The 19,139-nt window shown below is 40.8% G+C and overlaps 1 protein-coding gene across 3 annotated transcripts in view; it reads left to right on the top strand.

Annotated features, from left to right (window-relative positions):
* arhgef49 (Rho guanine nucleotide exchange factor 49) overlaps nt 1-19,139 on the top strand; it is a 38,675-nt gene that overhangs the window by 11,810 nt on the left and 7,726 nt on the right. For 2 of the 3 annotated variants that reach the window (XM_025063622.1, XM_008328346.3), the window contains 2 exons: nt 10,542-10,686; nt 14,687-16,403. In XM_025063622.1, the coding sequence (XP_024919390.1) occupies nt 14,854-16,403 (1,550 nt within the window). In that variant the 5' untranslated portion in view covers nt 10,542-10,686; nt 14,687-14,853. Of the gene's footprint in view, nt 1-181; nt 650-10,541; nt 10,687-14,686; nt 16,404-19,139 lie in introns of those variants that run through there. The other variant, XM_008328347.3, reaches the window with a different exon arrangement.

A 19,139-nucleotide genomic window follows, 5' to 3' on the forward strand; every position in this document is an offset into this window, starting at 1 on the left:
GGTAAACTGTTATTGTATAAGTGTTAATGGTAATTATATATGTAGACTCATCTATACATGAACTGGATAGATACTGTACCATGTGGTGAGATTAAGGCAGATCCATCGCAGTTGTTTATTGACTTTCAGGTTTATAGTCAGATGTGTTACTAAGAGCTCAGTGGTGCTGTGGTGGCTTAACTTCATCCAGGAGTGAAGTTGTGCGTTAAATCCAGGTTATTGTTTTACAGAGCAGCTGTCATGTCATTATTAATGAAGGGAGTAAAGTGAGGAGGAATCAAGGATTAATGGAGTTTCTAAAAGTGGCCAGGATGATGACACAGCACCTGCCTCCACTTGGCACTCTGTGTGTGTGCGTGTGTGTGTAACAGAGAGCATCCCATAACCCAAACAAAACCGTTGCTTCTCTGTCACCATACCAACCTCAAGGGCTGTTCACGTTGGAGCATGCTCAGTTGGGCTCTCTCCCATGTAACAATAGCCAGTGAGAGGACTCGCATTGACTCACACACACACACACACACACACTCTATTGCTCACATACACTGCTCCGACTCACAGTGGGAGAGAGACGGAGATGAGTAGCTGTCTCCTGCTTTACGGAGCTCCTAACACACCAACAAACACGGCTCACTTACTCACAACAAAGGTGAGTACACAAACCTGCAAATATTGAATTTCTTGGCTCTCTGAGGAGTCTACAGCGTCAGCATTTATTTATTTTGTTGAAAAGCGGCAAAGTGGAGGCAGTTACTTGTGAAATCAGAGATGAAGGGGAAGCATGTGCTTTGCTTTGTGAGTGACAGAGCTGCATGTATTCTTGTTTTTAAAACACTTTTTATAGCAGCACCACTCAGCCGGCCAACTGTTTCTCCTCGGGTGTGTTTTTTATTTTTTTTATGAATGACAAAAGCAGTATAATATTTATTCTGCTCCATTGATGGTGTTGTAGTTGACAAAGTGGGGATCTCTCAATAATTCATGTAGCCTCGTATGGATGGAATGTCACAGGGAAGACAGCAGGTGTAATGTGATGCTTTGTGTGGACACAGATAGCTCTTTTATGCTCTTTTGACAGTGCTGCTCAGTTTTACTGCCTTCTCTCTGCCCAGAGTCTCATAAAAAAGTGTTTTAAAGGCAGCTCCCTGAAGACTGACTTGGCCATTAGTTAAAAATAAAAAGATGACACTGAGTGTGTTTACAGGAGAGAGAAAAGTGATTGATTATGTATGTCCCATCCAGACTGGACTGTTCAGAAAGATGGAAACACAGCCAGACTTAAAGAGCTCTGTATCGTCATTTCTCAAGTTGTACGGTACTCACACATCTGGATAAACTCAGTGCTGCAGTGCTAAACAACCTCTTGGTAAAAAAAAACAAACAAACAAACTTAGGGCTACACTACTATACATGCTGCTAGAGTTTCTATTGCAGTTCAAGGAGCAAAACAGCAAAGTAGCATGTTCAGTGGAAAATAAATTGGAACGTATAGCAAAAATGAATGCACTGAGCAGTAAGGTTAAGTTAACGTGTATGACACTCTTCTAGCTAAGTTGCTAACTGCTAGCAAGTTGTTTTCAACCATGAAGGACCTACTAGTTTAGAGCAAATGAACAATATAACAAGTGACAAACAGCAGTGAAGACTGCTTTGTGGTCATTTCTGTAATATGTACTGCATTTCTTAGTGGTTGAAATGAACATTTTAATGAACAGCACTGATGTTTGATACATCAATGACAGCTCACAGGCCCACATGAACATACAGCTTCTTTTGTTGAAGTATTTGGACTACGTTGAGCAAACCTTCAGCAATACATATTTAGAAACTGATATTTTATGTAAAAGTCGACCTCTCTCCCGCCCATCCTCCCTCCCCTCACTTGTGCTGTATGCTATGACGAGGACAGTAGTCTGATCAAATGGCCCTCTCGTGCTGTAACCTTGTCATAACTGTGTATGTAAATGTGCTGAGTCTTTTAACCCTGATCTAGATTCTCGTTTATCTCTGGTGATGTTACATGATCCGCAGGTGAAGGGAATGTGAGGAGCTTCTTCTCATGACGCTCTGAAATCTTGTATTTCCGTGTGTGTGTGTGTGTGTATGTGTGTGTGTGTATTGAGGTAATAAACCCAAATAGAAGCATTAAACCTATCCTGTAATCTTGTCTCATTTCTCCTAGAGAGTCATAGATAGATGCACTCTCTCTTTTTCTCCTTTCTCCTCTTTAACACACACACAGACACACAACTGTCTACCACAAGATTAATTGTTGCGTCTGATAAATTTGTGGTTGGTCGATGGCTGGTTCCCCTGCAGCCTGTCTGTTGTTGGTTCTTCACTGAGCATTATAAATGTTCTGGTCCTGTCCTCTTATGCAAACACAGTCGATATATTTGCCATCTATCATTGACCATGTTTTGTCAATATGTGTTCATCAGTAATTAAAATTTTGCCGAGGCCAGCAGCAGAATTTCATCAGTCCTGTCCTGGAAATAATGGAATAATAAAAAACTTTGAAATTACACATTCTCTGCAGGTTATGTCCTTGAAAAGTGCAGATAAAGTCAAGGAAAAGATGGAGAAGATGTAGCTGATTTGATTGGATGAATACATTATAAATAAATTGCTGTGGAACAAAAAAAGATGATGAAGAAAGTAGAAGTTTTGGGAATTCAATGAATTGCTAGTAGAAAGAAACCCTTTCACATCTGGTCACAGTAAAATGATATCCTGATAGACAGAACTAACGTACTATTTTTTACAGTTATATATACAGTAGTTCTGACAGAATAGTTAATAGGTCTAAGCAGTGGCATTCAATAAGTGGCTAAGTTGCTTTGACTAAGAGTATGTATCTCTTTTACCCCCGCAGGAAATTGGAAAATAAATTGAGTTGACGTAGGCAGGTTTGCATAGTGAAATTGATGCTGGATAATGGAGAAGCTCTGGACCTGGGGCTTAGGAAGTTCATGCAAGGCTAATCATCTCTGCAACCACCACTTGGAATGACCAGGACACCTCCTGGGGCTAGTAATTAGTAATATCCATCTGCCATTGATAAAAAAAGATACAGTCAGACAGATATTGTTCCCCGTGGGTTGGATTTAGTGGCGCTTCTCTTTTTCTTTGAGTATTTAATGTTACTGGTGCATTTTGGGCCACATGTTGACATTTGAAGCATTCACATTTATCATTCATTGAACAATCATTTCTAGACTGACTGCCAATCAGCTCGTAATCAGGACAACGTTGGTTGACGTCGAGAAATGTTTTCAGTTGGGGTTTTTTCATCTTTTATTTGAACAATATTTCAAATTTTTTTCCTGGGCTAACATTTAGCAATATATTACCTACTTATTTTTTGACTCACACTTGGCTATTATATGCTAAACATTAGCATTTTTTTAAACATATATTTTGTTTTTATTATTAGGTGCTCTTTAACCTGCATTTTTGATAAACAAAGACCTCATGTCAAAGACCTGTCTGCTACTAAAACATGCTTTTAATTTGAAGGCCAGTAATTTATATTTTCAGCACCTCTTATAGTTTGCCTGAGCTGTAGCTTTTTTCTAGCACTGGCTTTAGGCAAAGTACATTAAACTCTCACACACACACACACACACACACACCCACTACAGGGTTTATCTAGCCTTAAAGTGTTGATGCTTGTTAGCCAGTTCCTTGTAAACTGTGGTGGCAGTCGATCAATGACTCTAAATCCTCCTCCCTGCCAATCCCTGTGCCAACACATTGCCTCTTCTCTTCCCTCCTTCCCTCACCCCTCTCCCTCGCCCTCTTCCTTACAGAATGTCATCTCATCTCCTCATCATCCCCTCCTCTTCCTTCTCTTACCTTTATGCCTCTCTCTCATTGCTGTCATTTTGCAAAATCCTGCCTCTGCTCTTGTGCAGTTTAAGCCAATTACAAACTTGCCCTTGGATCCTGGAGGAGAAAGAAGATGGCCTTCTCTCTTTTCCTCCTTTTTTTTTGACATCATTCTCTCCTTGTCTTTGTCTCGCTGTCTTCAAAGAAAGTGTGAGTCATAGACAATGACATCCAGGATGCCTTCAGCAGATACAGATCCCTGCAGGCGTTGGCAGCAGCCTGTTAGTCGATAACCAGATCATGATGTATCTCCCATGGATGTTGGAGCCAATAATGAGCTGAAGAGAAAAGCTTTTTGAAAACATTGACACCCATTCAGGAAGGTCAAGGGCCACCATTGATCCAGCAGGGACTAATGAGAGGATTAGTTCTAAAATTGTTTTTTACAATACAAAATGACAAATTGTTCAACAGCCTGTTGACAGGAATAATGTCAGAGGTTGTGTGGTGATTTGAAAAATACAACTAAAAACAAATGTGGATGGACAATAGGAATAGATCTCTAGATAGAAGATAGATGGACAGATGGAAGAAATGGATGAAATCAGCATTCATTATTGATGGATAGGTGGGATAGTGGGTGGATACACGGGAGGATGGATGAAGCAAAAGGGAGTCAATGACTTGGATTTTAAGTTGGATATAGTAGAAGTCGGACATCAAAGCTGGGACTTATCATCGCATGAATAAAATCATAAAATTAGTGGATGGATGGAAAGGATGTGTGGAGAAAATCCATTATTATTAGAAGGTTAGTACGGACGGGTGGATGTGTTGAAGTACGGGTGGATGAATTTAATCGACGATGGAAAAAAGTAGAAGGTTGTTGGAGAATGAATTGATGGAATGTATTGATGGATGGATGGATATTTTGAAGTTTTCTGAAGTCCAATCCAGAAATGATCGATTCAGTTTAGATGCCAAAAGGTTTTTAGTTAAAACAGCATCTCATACTCTCCCTCCACACATCCTTTTTCCACCCTCATCGTCTGTTATCTCCCCATGTCCTGTCACTCCTGGTTGTCAGTGACTCATGTTACCCCTGCTGCCTTATTAGTCTCTTTTGTTTATTAACACCACTCCTGGGATGAGGTTGATGCCTCTATCTGCCTCGTCTATCTCTTTCATGGCCTTTATCTTGAACCTCGATCACCTGAACCTCTCTCTTCAGTCCTGTTCAGCCTCTGTCATCTGTTAGCCTCACTCTCTCCTGCTGTTTGGCTCAACTCATCTCCACACACGCTGCTTCCCTTCATCACTTCACCTTTGCCTCTTCATTTCTCCAAGTAGACCAACAGTTGGTATGAGATCACACAATGTGCGTGTGCGTGTGTGTGTGTGAAAGAGAGAGAGAGAGCGAGAGAGAGAGCATATGGTTACTAATGTGAGCAGATTGTTGATGTTTTGTAAGTGTAGGTGTTGCTGTTGCTGATGTCATACGTGATCCCCCTGCAGAGATGACAACAGACACAGTGTGTGTCTGTGTGTTGAACAGAATGTGGGTGACTGTCTGTGCTCATACTTGTTGTTCTGTTGAGGACCATTCCTGGTATTGTAATTCATTTTTCCTCCTTCTGATCAAATTGTTGAAAATGTGTTAGTTAATTAGATAAAGGCTGATGGTATGATAGTAACTCCAGTGTGACAACGTTGGTCTCGTCTGCAGTGTTTAAGATGTGACTGTGTGTACACAGCTCTCCACTGCAGTAACATGAATCTAGAGGAAATATACGGTAGTTCTTCCAGCATGTGGATAACTTTCCCCCCTGTTTTATTGTTGACAAAGTAGCAGATTGGAAAGAAAGTTTATTGCACTTTCGAACTGTTGCTGAAAATATGATGGACTGGTGAAATTATGTTTTGTCTTTCCTGACTTCAGCTTGTAATAAATAAAAGATATATAAACCCAAGAGTGATGGTGAGAGAATATAAAACGGTGACAGATTGTAGTTTGTCTGTTCAAATATACTGCTGTGAGACTCTAAACTAAACTTAACCATAAAGTTTTAGGAGACAAACCTTTTTGGCTGACACTTTAATTTTCAGCTGTGTGCTGCAGGTGCTTTTTCCCTCAGTTTTTTGGGGAACTGCATATGTGGAGTACTGCTGTGCCGTGTTCTTTCTGCATGTATTTGTCTCAATGTCTGTCTATTTTCTGGGACCGTGTTCCGTCATTGATCTGCAGCTCATTGATCGTCAGAACCAGATGAGCAGTGATGATTGGGAAGCTTCATTTCCACACCACAGATAGACAGACCTGACGGAGCTTCGAGCTTCTGAAACACGCTCATCCATCACCGTGGACTCTCTGTATAAACTGTTTGAGGGTCACTCAGTGTGTGGGTCTTCATCCAAGGCTGATGACGAACGCAGTGACCAGTGGCTGAGTGAGATCCATAACCTTCCATCAGTCAATAACAGAGGCTGGCTGTGGTGTGGCACGGAGCCACACTGCTGAGTGTGGGTGTAAAACACACACTCTCACACACGAGGGCAACTAGTTACTGAGATTATTTCTGTTTATATGGAAGGCCTGTGTTTCCCCCTGTGATCACTGGATAATTACACGCTTTGTTTCCTCATCAATTAAACACGAGCCACTGATATTTACTGATGTGCTGATATGCAGCAGGCGGTTGCAGACCACAGTCATTGGCCACAAAATACTAATTATCACATCATTTATTACATTACCTTACATAAGTATAATAATAAAATATAAAATAATAAAAAATAAAGTAAAAAAATTACATAACAAAGAAAATACATTTTTTTACAAAGGATTTTAATAAAAAAGTGTACTGAATACTTTAAAAATATACATTCTTGTATACAGTTAATAATTTAAAAATGTATTCAGGAATTAAATGATTTAAGAAATGTTTAGTGTAATAAAATGCAAAAAGTGAACAAAAGGGAAATACAGTACAATAATAATAATAATAATTAACCTGATCAAACCCCGTGCAGTGAGTGTGTCAGGAGCGTCAGTCACCGAGTGTTGTGTCACCCAACATTTAATCTTTATTACAGATCCCCACATCACTTGACAGCTCCTCTCATCATTTGCATGAGTTGGCTCTTTTGAACGGAGCGAGGAAAGACTTGCTCTTTTGTTCTCTTTGAATATGAGCAGCTCTGCTCAGAGCCTGAGCTCCAGGGTCAGCCCCCTGTCTGTTATCATTCATCTGCAACACGTCTTCGTCCCGGCACATGTAATATAAATGAGATGTGAATGAAAGGGAACAACATAATAGAGCAGGTTTTTATAACTGGAATTTTTTTTATATTCTGACTCACTATAAACGAACTGTTGTTTTTAACTCATCTGTAGAGACTTGACACAGTTACAGACAAAGCTCAAAACAACTTCCAGGAAAAAAATCTTTTGTCCTAATAATTTCTTTATGATTTTATAACTGATGGCACAATACACACCCCACAGTCCCAGTTTTCCCTGTGGGCTTCTTTTGGCTGCAGCTCTTACCCTGCTATGACTGAATCAGACATTTGAATTCAAACCAACGTAATGGAGCATCAGTCATCGCCGTGTCCAGAGTGTTGCCGTGTCATAGAGCAGTAACAGTGGAGCTAAGGTGTGAGATGTCCTCTTTGTTCCTAGTCCCTACAAGTCCACATTCAAATACATACAACTTTTAACAGGGCAGAGAAGAATCTCTGATCAAACCAAGAGTCAATGCTAACATTTACACCAGTGGTTTTCAACTTTTTTTGGCTTTTGACCCCATTTTGACATTACAACATTTCTATTGGCCTCTGCACCAATGCACTGCCTAGGTTTTACTTTGCTCCAAGTAAATGGAGTTTTTATTTTTTATTAAGCTGATTAAAAACTGCAGGAGTATGCATATAAAGGCACTTGTTAAATGTATTATATTTTTTTCTTATATGTATCTTCATCAAAAGGCTGGGTTTATTTTTAACCCAGTTCCAGATCGCTGCAGGGCCGAGTCTTGGGCTGCTGCTGTAAATATGGTCTACTGTACAACTCTGTTCAACTCCCTGTAGACTTGATCTTCATACACAAACACATCGTCATTCTGCCTAATTAACAGCACCACACTTCCACACTCTCACCTTTGATGTCATCTGTTCCTCACAGCGTCTCACAGGCTCCCACCCACTCCTCCTCCTCCTCCTCAGCCCTGTGGAGGCTGAAAGTGAAGGTGTTCCTCACAGAGCCTGCGGGTGGTGCATCATTAACCCACATTTCATGGTCTGGTGGGAAAGCTTTTGCATATACGTGCAGTGTGTATGTGTGTGTGTGTGTGGAAAGGCATCTAAAAGGAAGGGAAAGATGGGAATATTTATGCTAACCCATGAAAAGGAATCTGTTGAAGCTTAAAACTCTTTCCTTTGTTCGTTTTATTGCCTTTTTAACCATTTCTCATTGACGTTTCAATGCTAATGTGCACTTAAAGCAGGGAATCCATCATGCATTCAAATCTGTGATGCATTTAAGCCTGTAAAACATCAGCAAACACAATTTATGTTGTGCATTAACAAGAATTACTTAATTATTTTCAAACATTCTTCTTATTGTTTCAATGTAAATGTTTTATTGAGCATTTATTTGCAATTGATTGCCTTATTTTTAATAGGTAGAGTGGCTTTAAAATAATATATAAAATGCCCTTCTATTACCTGTGGCTCTCTGTCGAAGGAAAAGGAAACAAATCCATTTTAATGCATTTTGTGACTACATTTAAATGAGGAAAAAGTCTGTTTAAATTCTTCATTTCTTGTCAAAGCACCATTAGTATTAGACCCTTCTGTAAATGTTGATCCTGTTCGACCCACAACTAAGCCTGCGTTTTAAATTTCAGCCCCTTGAGTGATTGAATTTGACAACCCAGATCTATACCCATGGAGAAAGTTCTTTAAATCCTAAAAAAATCTAAATTCTGACTCATCTGTCTCTCTCTTCTCTGGTCCCTTTTTGTCTGTCTTTCTTCAATAGAGACAGTGAAGACAGATATGTGGTGAGCGATCCAGCTGGCATTGAATCAAACCAGTGAATTACTCCTTGGGGCATTTACATTATGTCCATATGATATGCTTTTCCAAGTATCAGGTCACTCTCCTGCTCACCTCTTTAATGTGATGGCAGCCTTTTTGTAAACGAATACATCTTGTAGCAGTTAATTTGCAGCCGCTGCGGATCCTGCAGAGCTTTTACTCTAGCCTCTCCTCCGTCCAACCTCCGTCTGACAGGAGATAAGGAGGCAAAGAGCTTCGTTAGTGAGTCTAGTCTCTTATTACCTGTTGTCCTGAATGCTAAAACAATGGCTTGTTCCTTGGTGACTTTCCAGAGAAAGCATTTGAAATGTGGTCGTATCGCAGATTTTACAAAATGAATGTTAGGGTCATGGGGAATGTCTGCTCTTACTGCTAATCTGACCCAAACTGTAATCCTAATTCTAATCCAAGTCTATTTTCCCAAAAGAATGTATAGCTTTACTAAGATCCCACACACCACACTTTATTTCCAATGAAGGTGGCTGATAAACAAACAAACAAACTGAAGCAGCAAAACCAGCACATGTCATCATTTTAACAGACAGGATTAGTCAGTTTAAGGTGAAAAAGAGGCCATTATTCCTACGTCAGTTATTCTGAGCTTCATGGATCGAGGGAGCTGGTGTTGGGAAGGCTTCATTTCAAAGTGACAGCCACTTGTCAACACTTCAGATGATGCAGTCAAAGCAATATCCTCCCCAGCATCTCATGAGAGTGTTGACGTCATCATGTGATCTGAGCTTTCAATCTCTGAATGACAGGATTTGGACACTTTTCTCTCATTCGTTCAGAGCAGAGTGTTTCTGTGTCTTTGATCAGAGACGTTGCTGTTATTCGCAGGTGTCTGTTTTTTAAATTTGCCCTGCTAACCTACATCACCCTCATCTCTGTTCTGCTCTGTGCAGATATGTCTGGAAATTGTGCTAGTTCTTTTTATTTGGGTCTGCTTTAGCCACAGGGATTCAAAGTGGACGTTAGGGTTCAAAAGAGCTCACTCTGAATGGACCACTCAGTCAGGGGGCCGACTGGAAACCTTCAGACTTCTCTTTCTCTCAGATAAACACTGCTCTAAACTGTACATTTTAGACCAGTGGAATAAGAATGCTTTGCATTAAAATCTATATTTTCTATAAGATCTTTTTTTTTTTTGAGCAGCAAATGTAATTATTTCCTCTTTATACAGAACTGCTGGTGTGACACCATGATCTGCATTTAATCTGAAATAACGCAGCTTTTCAATCCAACATTCATTACATTTACTGGAGCTGTTTTCCAGGAATCTTTGACTGATTGAACAGGGGCGTCTACACTGTGAAAGACGCTGACTCAGTGTGTGTAATGAACTTCTTTCCACTGACAGAGAACTACTAATTATGTAATTGACTCAACAGCTAATTCAATCTGTGAGAGGAGTCCGCCGTTTCACTTACAGTATCAGAATACGGCCGCTATTTACTACAAGACTCACATTTCTGTTGCCGTGTCTGTGGTAGAATCAGGATCGTTAATCACTGAGATGTTTTCATTCTTTGTTTTTATGCTCAGGAAATACCCATTATTGATTTATGAGCTTTTTTTCCAACTCTCTCCTCTCTGTTTCCTCCACATAGCTGCCGGCCACGTCTGTCTGGCTCCTTGGAAGCTCCAGACGGTTTGTTCATCTGAGGGAAGACTGAGGGGAAGTCAAGCACACTGGGATCTGAGCCAGTGACCTAGAAGGAGAGAGAAGCGGAGTAGGAACTTGATTAAAATGGGGTAAGTTTGGAGGAACAGACAACGCTTCGCCCGCAGCTGCAGGAACTCCCAGCTGCAACAGGAAGACCTGTTTTTTAAAAACTCAATCCATGCAACACGATGCTCGCTGTTAGATAACCTCTGACACTTCCACAGGGAAGACGATCTTTGCCGATAGCAAAATACAGATACAGACTCACTGATATGGCTGCACACAAACAAACGATTCTCAGGAGGAACACGTCATCTTTCTACAGTAGAACGAACATAAATTGAGGTTCGCTTTCTGGAATAATCGATTTTTTTTAGGTCTATCATGGTACTAGGAAGAAGAATGGGCTCAGAGGAACACACAGATACAAGGTTTTGTTTTGGTTTATGATCTCCGAGTCAGTCTGTCTGCTTATTCGTTTTTTTTCTTATTTTAAATGTAGTTTTAGGAATATATTTTTTTACCAAAAGGTTTGAAATGATACCAAATAAAAAGAAAACTGGAAAACAGTTAAAACAAGAATAGCTAAATCGGTAAAAATAGGTAAATGTTAACTGTAAACGGCTAAGCGTTAGCCCAGAAAAGGCTTAATATTAGCAAAATACAGTTTGATCATTTTGTCCTGAAACAATATATATATAGTATGCATATATATGCATATATATGCATATATATTCTATATATAAAACATTATTGTGCCGTCTCCCATGTTGGTCTTTATTGTATTTTTCTTTAAATGGGATCACACTTTCTTTGTGACAAAGAATTAGCTCAAGTTAGTGATTAAGATGATGATTAAACAAATTAATGTTAATTATTTTTATTGCAGACATCTCATTCTAATGTAATTCCATCTGTAAATGTTGATTTCCGAGTCTATAGTTTTTTCATTTCCAGTTCCAGTTTCAAACCATAACAATAATTTTCCAAAACAGAGATGACCACAAACTTTTGTCTTTTAAATTAAAAAAAGAAGGACCCACGAATCGACTATTTCACTGTGAGATTTTCCCCCTGAAAGTTTTAATAATGCAGATACAGTGACACCAAATCCCATCATATAAAAGATTCATTTCCTCATTTTGAGGCTGCCCTCTTCAAGCACACAGTCATTATACTTGCTGGGACACGGTGGCAGATTTAGAGCCCTGCTTGTGGGATGAGTTATTCTTCAGTCAACTCCAATGACAGAGAGAGCAGAGAGAGCGGACCTCCACGAGCCTGTACTCTGGCAGTAATTCAAGCAGAGGAGGAGGAGTGAGGCGCGGAGAGGCACGAGTCTGCTCAGCAGCAAGTGCTTCCTGCTCACACACACACACACACACACACACATATGTTTTTGCCAATTACACCAGAATTCCACGTATCAGCAGTTTCTCTGTCTAACACAGCACACACCGACGTGTGTGTATCACTGGCAGAGCAGCAGGGGAGCCATTAGAAGGTGTACAGTCAATTCACATGATTCAAACACAGGGAAAGTGTGTTTTTTTAAGGGAAATGTTTGAAATAAAAAGCCAAACAAACAACCATTAACACATCAGCTTTCTCGTAATGATGACATAATGGACAAAAGTCATGGAGCGTGCTGCTGTTTCAGAGCTTTAATAGCTCTCCAACTTTGCTTCACTGTGACACTGCAAACATTTATTCACAGAGATAAATCACGTCTGACCTTGTTGGTGCCTTGAGTTTTCATTGAGCGCCATAATGAATTCACTTTTGTGTGTGTTTGGGGAGAGGTTGCAACAATTATTGAGTAAATTGCCAATTTTAATCTGGCACTGGTGTTTGTGTCCCTGAGGGAAATTTGTCAAAACTCCACTGATCCCTTGGCTTTCAATCACAGCAGAATTTTAATTGAATGCACTGTGGTTCATGATTGATGACCAGCAGATCTAACAAAAAAACTGTTCAAACCCATTAATGTGAAAAATAAAACATTAGGGAGACCGTAGTCATTTCTCATTTAAATACCAAAACTTACAATCATTATTTATTGTGTTCCTGAAGCCAATTAGTTCCTTTTAATAACTACATCTTAAAAAAGATCTCACAAAATATTATTATTATAAATTATTATTATTTATATTTATATCTAAGGATTTTGCATCAGAGAGCTGTGTAGAAACATATTTTTCTTTTTTTTTCACACAATATATTTTTTACTCAGACTCACACACTCACACTATGCATATTATATTTTTTATTCACAGACTCACACACTCACACTATGCATATATGCATATATCTGTTATGCACACATACAAAACTGTTTTTCATCCTATGGTAGATATGCAGCGGTGTCAGTCACAAAGGTGGTTATAATAATAATAATTGTGATAAAGATGATAAAGAGCAGTGCCCTGTGTTAATTCATACATGTAGACCTGAGGTGGCAGTGTTCCAGAAAGAGCTGCTGTGGCTGCAGCAGCACACCTGACTTGGCTCTTTTAAGCAACTGATCTGAATCTACAGACAGCTGATTGGTCAGTCACTTTGCCACCCCTGATGTAGATTAACAAAACCTGCAACCTTACTGTTAACTGGGATTCCTGTTTTATCTTCTATTTACAGCCACCTCAGTATGACCTGTTTGTCTCTCTTTGACAACACAGATATTTATGCGTGTGTTCTTGACAACTTTCTTGTCATATTTCATCTATGTTTCTGTCATAATTTCTGTTATAATTACCAAGAACTGAGTTTTAGGACTCTTTGAGCATCAAATTAATGTCCTCAGATTTTTTTATCCTTTATTAAATAAACAGCCAAGAAATGAAATTTGAGTGAAACCATCTGTGCTGATTAATAAGAGCCGCTGATTAACAACAATCACGGCTTCACTTTCCTGCAGAATGAAGATACACTCATTAAACTCTTTGAGATCTGCAGAGAAGGAGCCACCGTCTGTGCGTGCTTTGGCATTAACTTGAATCTAGAGTTGATTTGTGTTTTATTATTCAGCTCTGAAGCATCATGGACAAGCCCTCTGAGTCACCGTTTCATAATCACACTCATAATCGTGATCACGGATGCAGGGCCGAGTGCGACATAGACGTAATATAAGATAGAAGTGATCTGTGTCTGTGCTGGGTGGTCGAGGTAGCCATTTGTACTCATTACAGTGAGACACAGAGAGGAGCTACGGTACAACCAAGGACTGTCTCTCTCCCTCTCTCTCTGTAGGCTTCAGCTAATCTACAAATGTCTAATTAATCAGACAGAAAGAGCGGCGTCGCCCGCCAGCAGACAGCCCAGCAGTTATCTTCATTACTGTAACCACGGCTTACTGCTTTCTCTCAGCGTCACACTTATTTCCTCTTCCTCTGTCTCATCTTTGTCTTCTTTAACATCTCCCCCTTCATCATTTTTTTTCTCAAGCCGTCTCTCTATCTCAATCACATGTTTTAATAGCCTGACAAGCCGAGCAGTAATCCCTGTTTTATTATTCCCGCCACGGGGAAAAAAGGAAAAGAGAAGCCGGCAGGGCAAACACACAGCCGTTTAAATAGAATGGATGTAATTATTCTGGTAAAACAGACAGCGCCTGTGTGTTCCGACTGTAGCTGTGTAATGTTTCATTGTGTGTACACCAGTCTGTGTGAAGTACCAGTTGTGGGTTCAGACATTGAGTGTTTTTTAAAGCATAATCAGTTGTTGTTTGTCATTTTGTTTTAATTTTTTTTCAGTAATCCAGAAAGCAAAATTTTGTGGCCAAAGTCCATCTGGCTAATACTGGAGCTAATGCCATATGAATGAGCCCAGAGATAATTAACTATTAGCTCAGACTTTGCATAAAGCTGTCCAAAAAATGACGACGATACTGCTGTTAAAAATGAATGTTTCCTAGTACAGTGAGTCAAATACAACCAACATTTTTCATTATTCTGTGCCTGTTGATAATAGTTCATCAACACAGCTTGGTTTACGTACAGTGGTGTTGTTTTGTTTTCAGCAACAACAGTGCTACTGTCACTCATCAAACACCTGGCTTATCTTAATAACCTTGGGTCTTTGTCTCCACAGGCTGAAGATGAGAACTGCGCTCCTCACGTCTGAGTTCTTAACACTCAGCCTCCGACCACATCAGATGTAGAACCTCCACCAGCACCATGTGACTACGCCTCATCCTCTACTGAGCCTCCCCTGGCTCTTCTGCTGGCTGCACTTCTGCCTTCACCCGTGTCGTAGACATGGAGCCCTGCATTGCCAACCTCCCCCTGTCCCCTGATCCTCTGTCTTCCTTTCCTCGATACAGACCAAGTGTTTCTCAGTACCCAGGCCTTCAAGGACTGCCGTTTCCTCTCATGTCCAGGTGTAACAGCAGCACGCTGCTCACCAACCTTGGGCTGAGGTATTACTCCAGCCGACAGGGACCCCTGGGAGTGGGTCTGGGTCAGGAAATGACCTCAGGATCCTGTGGTCACACAGGAACTAATAGCAGCAGGCCTTACAGGAGTATGGAGAACCTGAACTGGAACAACGTAGCAGACTCTGGACTGTGTGCATTCAGTGCTGTCCCTTACAGGAGCATGGACAGTGAGTTTATTCTACGTTATACAGCAACTAGCCACTGGTACGATGGGCCCCCAGATGGGTCAGCGCTGGGGTCTCATGGACTGGTGCCTAACCCAGAAAGTATGGCGTTTTACCCTCGACATGGGATACCTAGGAAAGACCTATTCCCCCATTTGCTGTTTCCTACTGGAGTTGATGAACTGGATGCTAGGAAAGGTCTGAGGGAGAAACTACGTATTCAAAGTGCAAGGTCAGCTGTGGAGTCTCTGAAACCTCACCCAATGCGTCCCCAGATGACACCAGGTGCCCCATACCTTGATGGTGTGCATCAGGTCAGCTCCACAGGTTCTGGTTGTAGGCCCATGGGCCCATCACGCATCACCAATCCAGAGGAAATCAAGCAAGAAGTCCTGCGGCGTCTGAAGCTGCGCCGTCAGAACAGCAGCCCCAACCTCACTCTGAGCAGCTCCCCATCTACCCCAAAGGCAGTCAAAACCTCCACCACAACTGACAACATTGCAACCACCAGAGATGGACCAGATTCTCTATTTGAGGCCCGCAGACCACCCATGGGACGACTACATATACCTACATTTGAGGAGTTTAAGAGGATGAGGCAAAAGGAGGGGGGGCAGAAAAAAGAGGCTACAGCGGGTTCTTTAGCCTGGGGCTTTGAAAACCCCAAATCTGACTTGTTAGACGCACAACCATCAGAATGTCCCCAGATACCCCCACACTCTGATCAGACTGTCCCTCAGACTCAATACAGAGAACTGAGAAGAGAACCTGAGGAGCTAGAGGGAGACCAGAGTACAGTTGACAGGACAGACATCAGTGATGGAGGCCTGGATTTCAACATCTCCTTTGAGAAACTTCCTCCTGCAAATACTAAAAGTACCAATCCTGTCTCATCCTCCATTGCTTTGAGGTCCAGCACACTGTCTCCCATTCGTACAGGACCTTCTCCACGATTACCCCTGCAGCCACTGGGAAGTTCAAACCAGGCGAAAACTCATACCGCAGAAGGGGACGATGTAAGCAAAAGGCGTAGGAGGAGCAGTCTGGAAACATTTGGGTCGGTTCCGTTCACTCAGAACTTAGAACGACCGTCCAGCTGCTGCCCTGCGCTTCTGCTGGAGGGGACGGATCTGTCCCGCTATGGAGCCAAGATTTATAAGATGAAGGATGGCCTGATTGGGTCTGCATTGGACCTCATCAAGAAGAGGTCAGTGGGGATGGGGGGATGAGAGAGAAGGGGGGTGAGGCTTAATAACTTAAAAAACAGGCTTAAAAAACACTTCAAACAAGTTCAAACTGTTGTGAAGAGCAGAGAAGAAGAAGTCACCCAATCTCTAGGTTTCTCCAGACACTAAAGATCTAGAAAAGGAAAATTTTTTCTCCTGCAACTTTGACCAAAGCCGTTTATGTCAGAATCACAGTTGTAACCTACTCTGGTTGCTGTTAAAACCCTGTGCTTTTATAGTCATTTTACAGTGTTGTTTACCACACACAGTGGTCTCTGTAAGACTGTTTCCGTCCCCTGAGGTTGTCTTTGTGGTTCAACACATTGTTACCGCCTTGTTGTACCTAAAATGAGACCCAGCTGAGATCTCTGAGATCTGGAAAAATATTTATAGTAACTGTTAGTTTTGCTGATGCTGTTAGTGAAAGCTCGTACACATACTTTAAAACCTTAGTTAGGAGGTGTGATTACAAGTGCACTTGCTTGTTCCTGCTTTGTGTCTGTGTTTGCGTGTGGACGTGTGAGTCCATCTGCTAACGCTCGTCCGTGTTATGGATTTATCTGTGCTCTGTTGATAACAGCTGTCTGAGTTAACAGGGTTGGCGCTTTGCAGGCGGTGCTGTGGGCAGGAGGCTGGTATTAAGCGTGACAGACTGGAAGTCTAGTGACGTCCCCGCGGACTCAACATTTCTTGGCAGACCTCTATTCTGTGGCGGCTTTCGGCCAAATAAACACAGACCTCCCTCAATTGAAGGAATAACCATGGAGTATTTCTGAAGTTTAGGTTCCGTGGTTGTGAGGAAGAAATATTATAGCAGCACTGAGTTATTGTATACATCACCAAATAGGCTACACGTGGCTTTAGTAATTTGAGTATTTAGATATTGAAGATATAAAATACTAAAGGAGAAGTACACATTATAAAGTAATTGACAGACGGGCAAATACTGCGTCGACACTGCAATATTTTAATCAATGCTCCATCACTTACACTGGTTTCCGGAGATATTGAGCCTCTGCTTATTACTCCTCATGAATCATCTGAGGCCTGACAGCCAATGCTGGGGAGGAGCAGCTTTTAATGACTGACTATCCAACTGGAAACTGATGGAACACTGTAAAACCAAACCCTTGAAACTGTAGTAATTGCTGCACACCAGCCTTCTTATTGCACCAACACAAGTTTAATCTATAGGTTAACACTTGTTCTTGCTCTTTTGGTTTTCTTCATTGGCTGTACTAATGTAAGACGAACACAAAGGTGACATGAAACGGCTGTTAATATGAAATTAGTAGCATTAGGGAAATACTGATAATGTTGATTATGTAACTGCAAACAGCCCAGAACTATGAAAAATATGAGATGCCACACAAAGTCAAAATTTGCTGGATAACAAATTTCAAAGTCATAGCACTTGGAATCATTTTAGCTCCTTAGAGTGACTGCTGGTATTTTGTAGTGATGCTGCCCTCTGCCTGTCATGTCTCTTTTTTTCATTTTTAGTGTGACGTAGATGTTCCTTTATAGAAATTATAACCAGACAGTAGATGGCAGTAGTTGAAGCTTCCAATAGTGTGCATTTCAAGAAGTGGGAATAAGGAAAGCAGGCTGTCGGATTTATGATGTGAAAGTAGCACGGTGTGATAAGGGATTATACATTATAGAGTCCCTTTTCAGAGAGCGATAGCTGTTACCACTCTCACCTAATTCCTGTTTACTGTATGGCTGTAGTAAAATATCACAGGTTTAGGTGCAGCTGTTGCTGTTTTCTCAGGAGTTTGGATGTGGACTGAATAATCCTCTTCTGTTTATGAGATTTTCCAAGGATTAAAAGGAAACATTCACAGACCAGGAGTACATATTTCACTCATGTTCCTAAAATAACAGCAGCCTTCTGCTAGTACCTGAGAAAATTATCTGCTGCGTCTTTAATCCAAAAAACCTCCCAAACTGTGTTATGATAATTTTCCCCGTGATAAAATACTTCATGACATAACAGTTTTGTACTCGTGGCTTTTGGACCATGAAGCTCACTCGTGTTTGAAAAGGAAAATCAATACTGAATATGAAGTCAGTACTTTGCTGTTGATGGTGTGTGTTTGTTACACAGCCTGACCTGTCGCTGCGACCACACTTTTTTTTTAGTTGCCTCCTTTAGGTTTTTTTAATATTTTGGTTTGATGACTTTTATTTTAGCTAATGTGTTTAAGTGGTTGCTTTAAAAAAATAGCTCTAATTTTGCAGAGTGAACCTTTAACAGTAACTTTTTTTTATAGTAAATCTGATCTATTTGATTTCATCTTTAGACTAAACTTTGTTGGGTAAAAGGTGTTGCTTGTTGTGTTGCTCCATTTGTGTTGTTCATCTGCCCTCAAGTGGTGAGAGGGAATTATGGACTATGTGGACCTTCACCTGGTAACGGCTTCTTTGTCCAAGTCTCTCGGTCAGAGAAAGTCCAAATTCTAAAATAATAATAATAATAATATTCTAAAATAAAAAAAATCCAAATAAAAGTGAGAAAAAGTCAGAAAACTGTCTCTAATCTTTTTCTGTTGGTGTAAATGTCCAGCAGTGTGTGGACTTACTGCCCTCCCTGGTGAGTGGGTCAAGGGTGAGTGAGTGATATTGATTTGTGTGTTGCTTTGAGATTGTAGGGTGATGATGATGGAAGAGACTTAGGTTTGTGAGGTGAGGAGAGACAAGAAGAGTGACGTGAG

Source organism: Cynoglossus semilaevis, chromosome 16, assembly GCF_000523025.1.
Source record: "Cynoglossus semilaevis isolate Cse_v1.0 chromosome 16, Cse_v1.0, whole genome shotgun sequence".
Taxonomy (NCBI): domain Eukaryota; kingdom Metazoa; phylum Chordata; class Actinopteri; order Pleuronectiformes; family Cynoglossidae; genus Cynoglossus; species Cynoglossus semilaevis.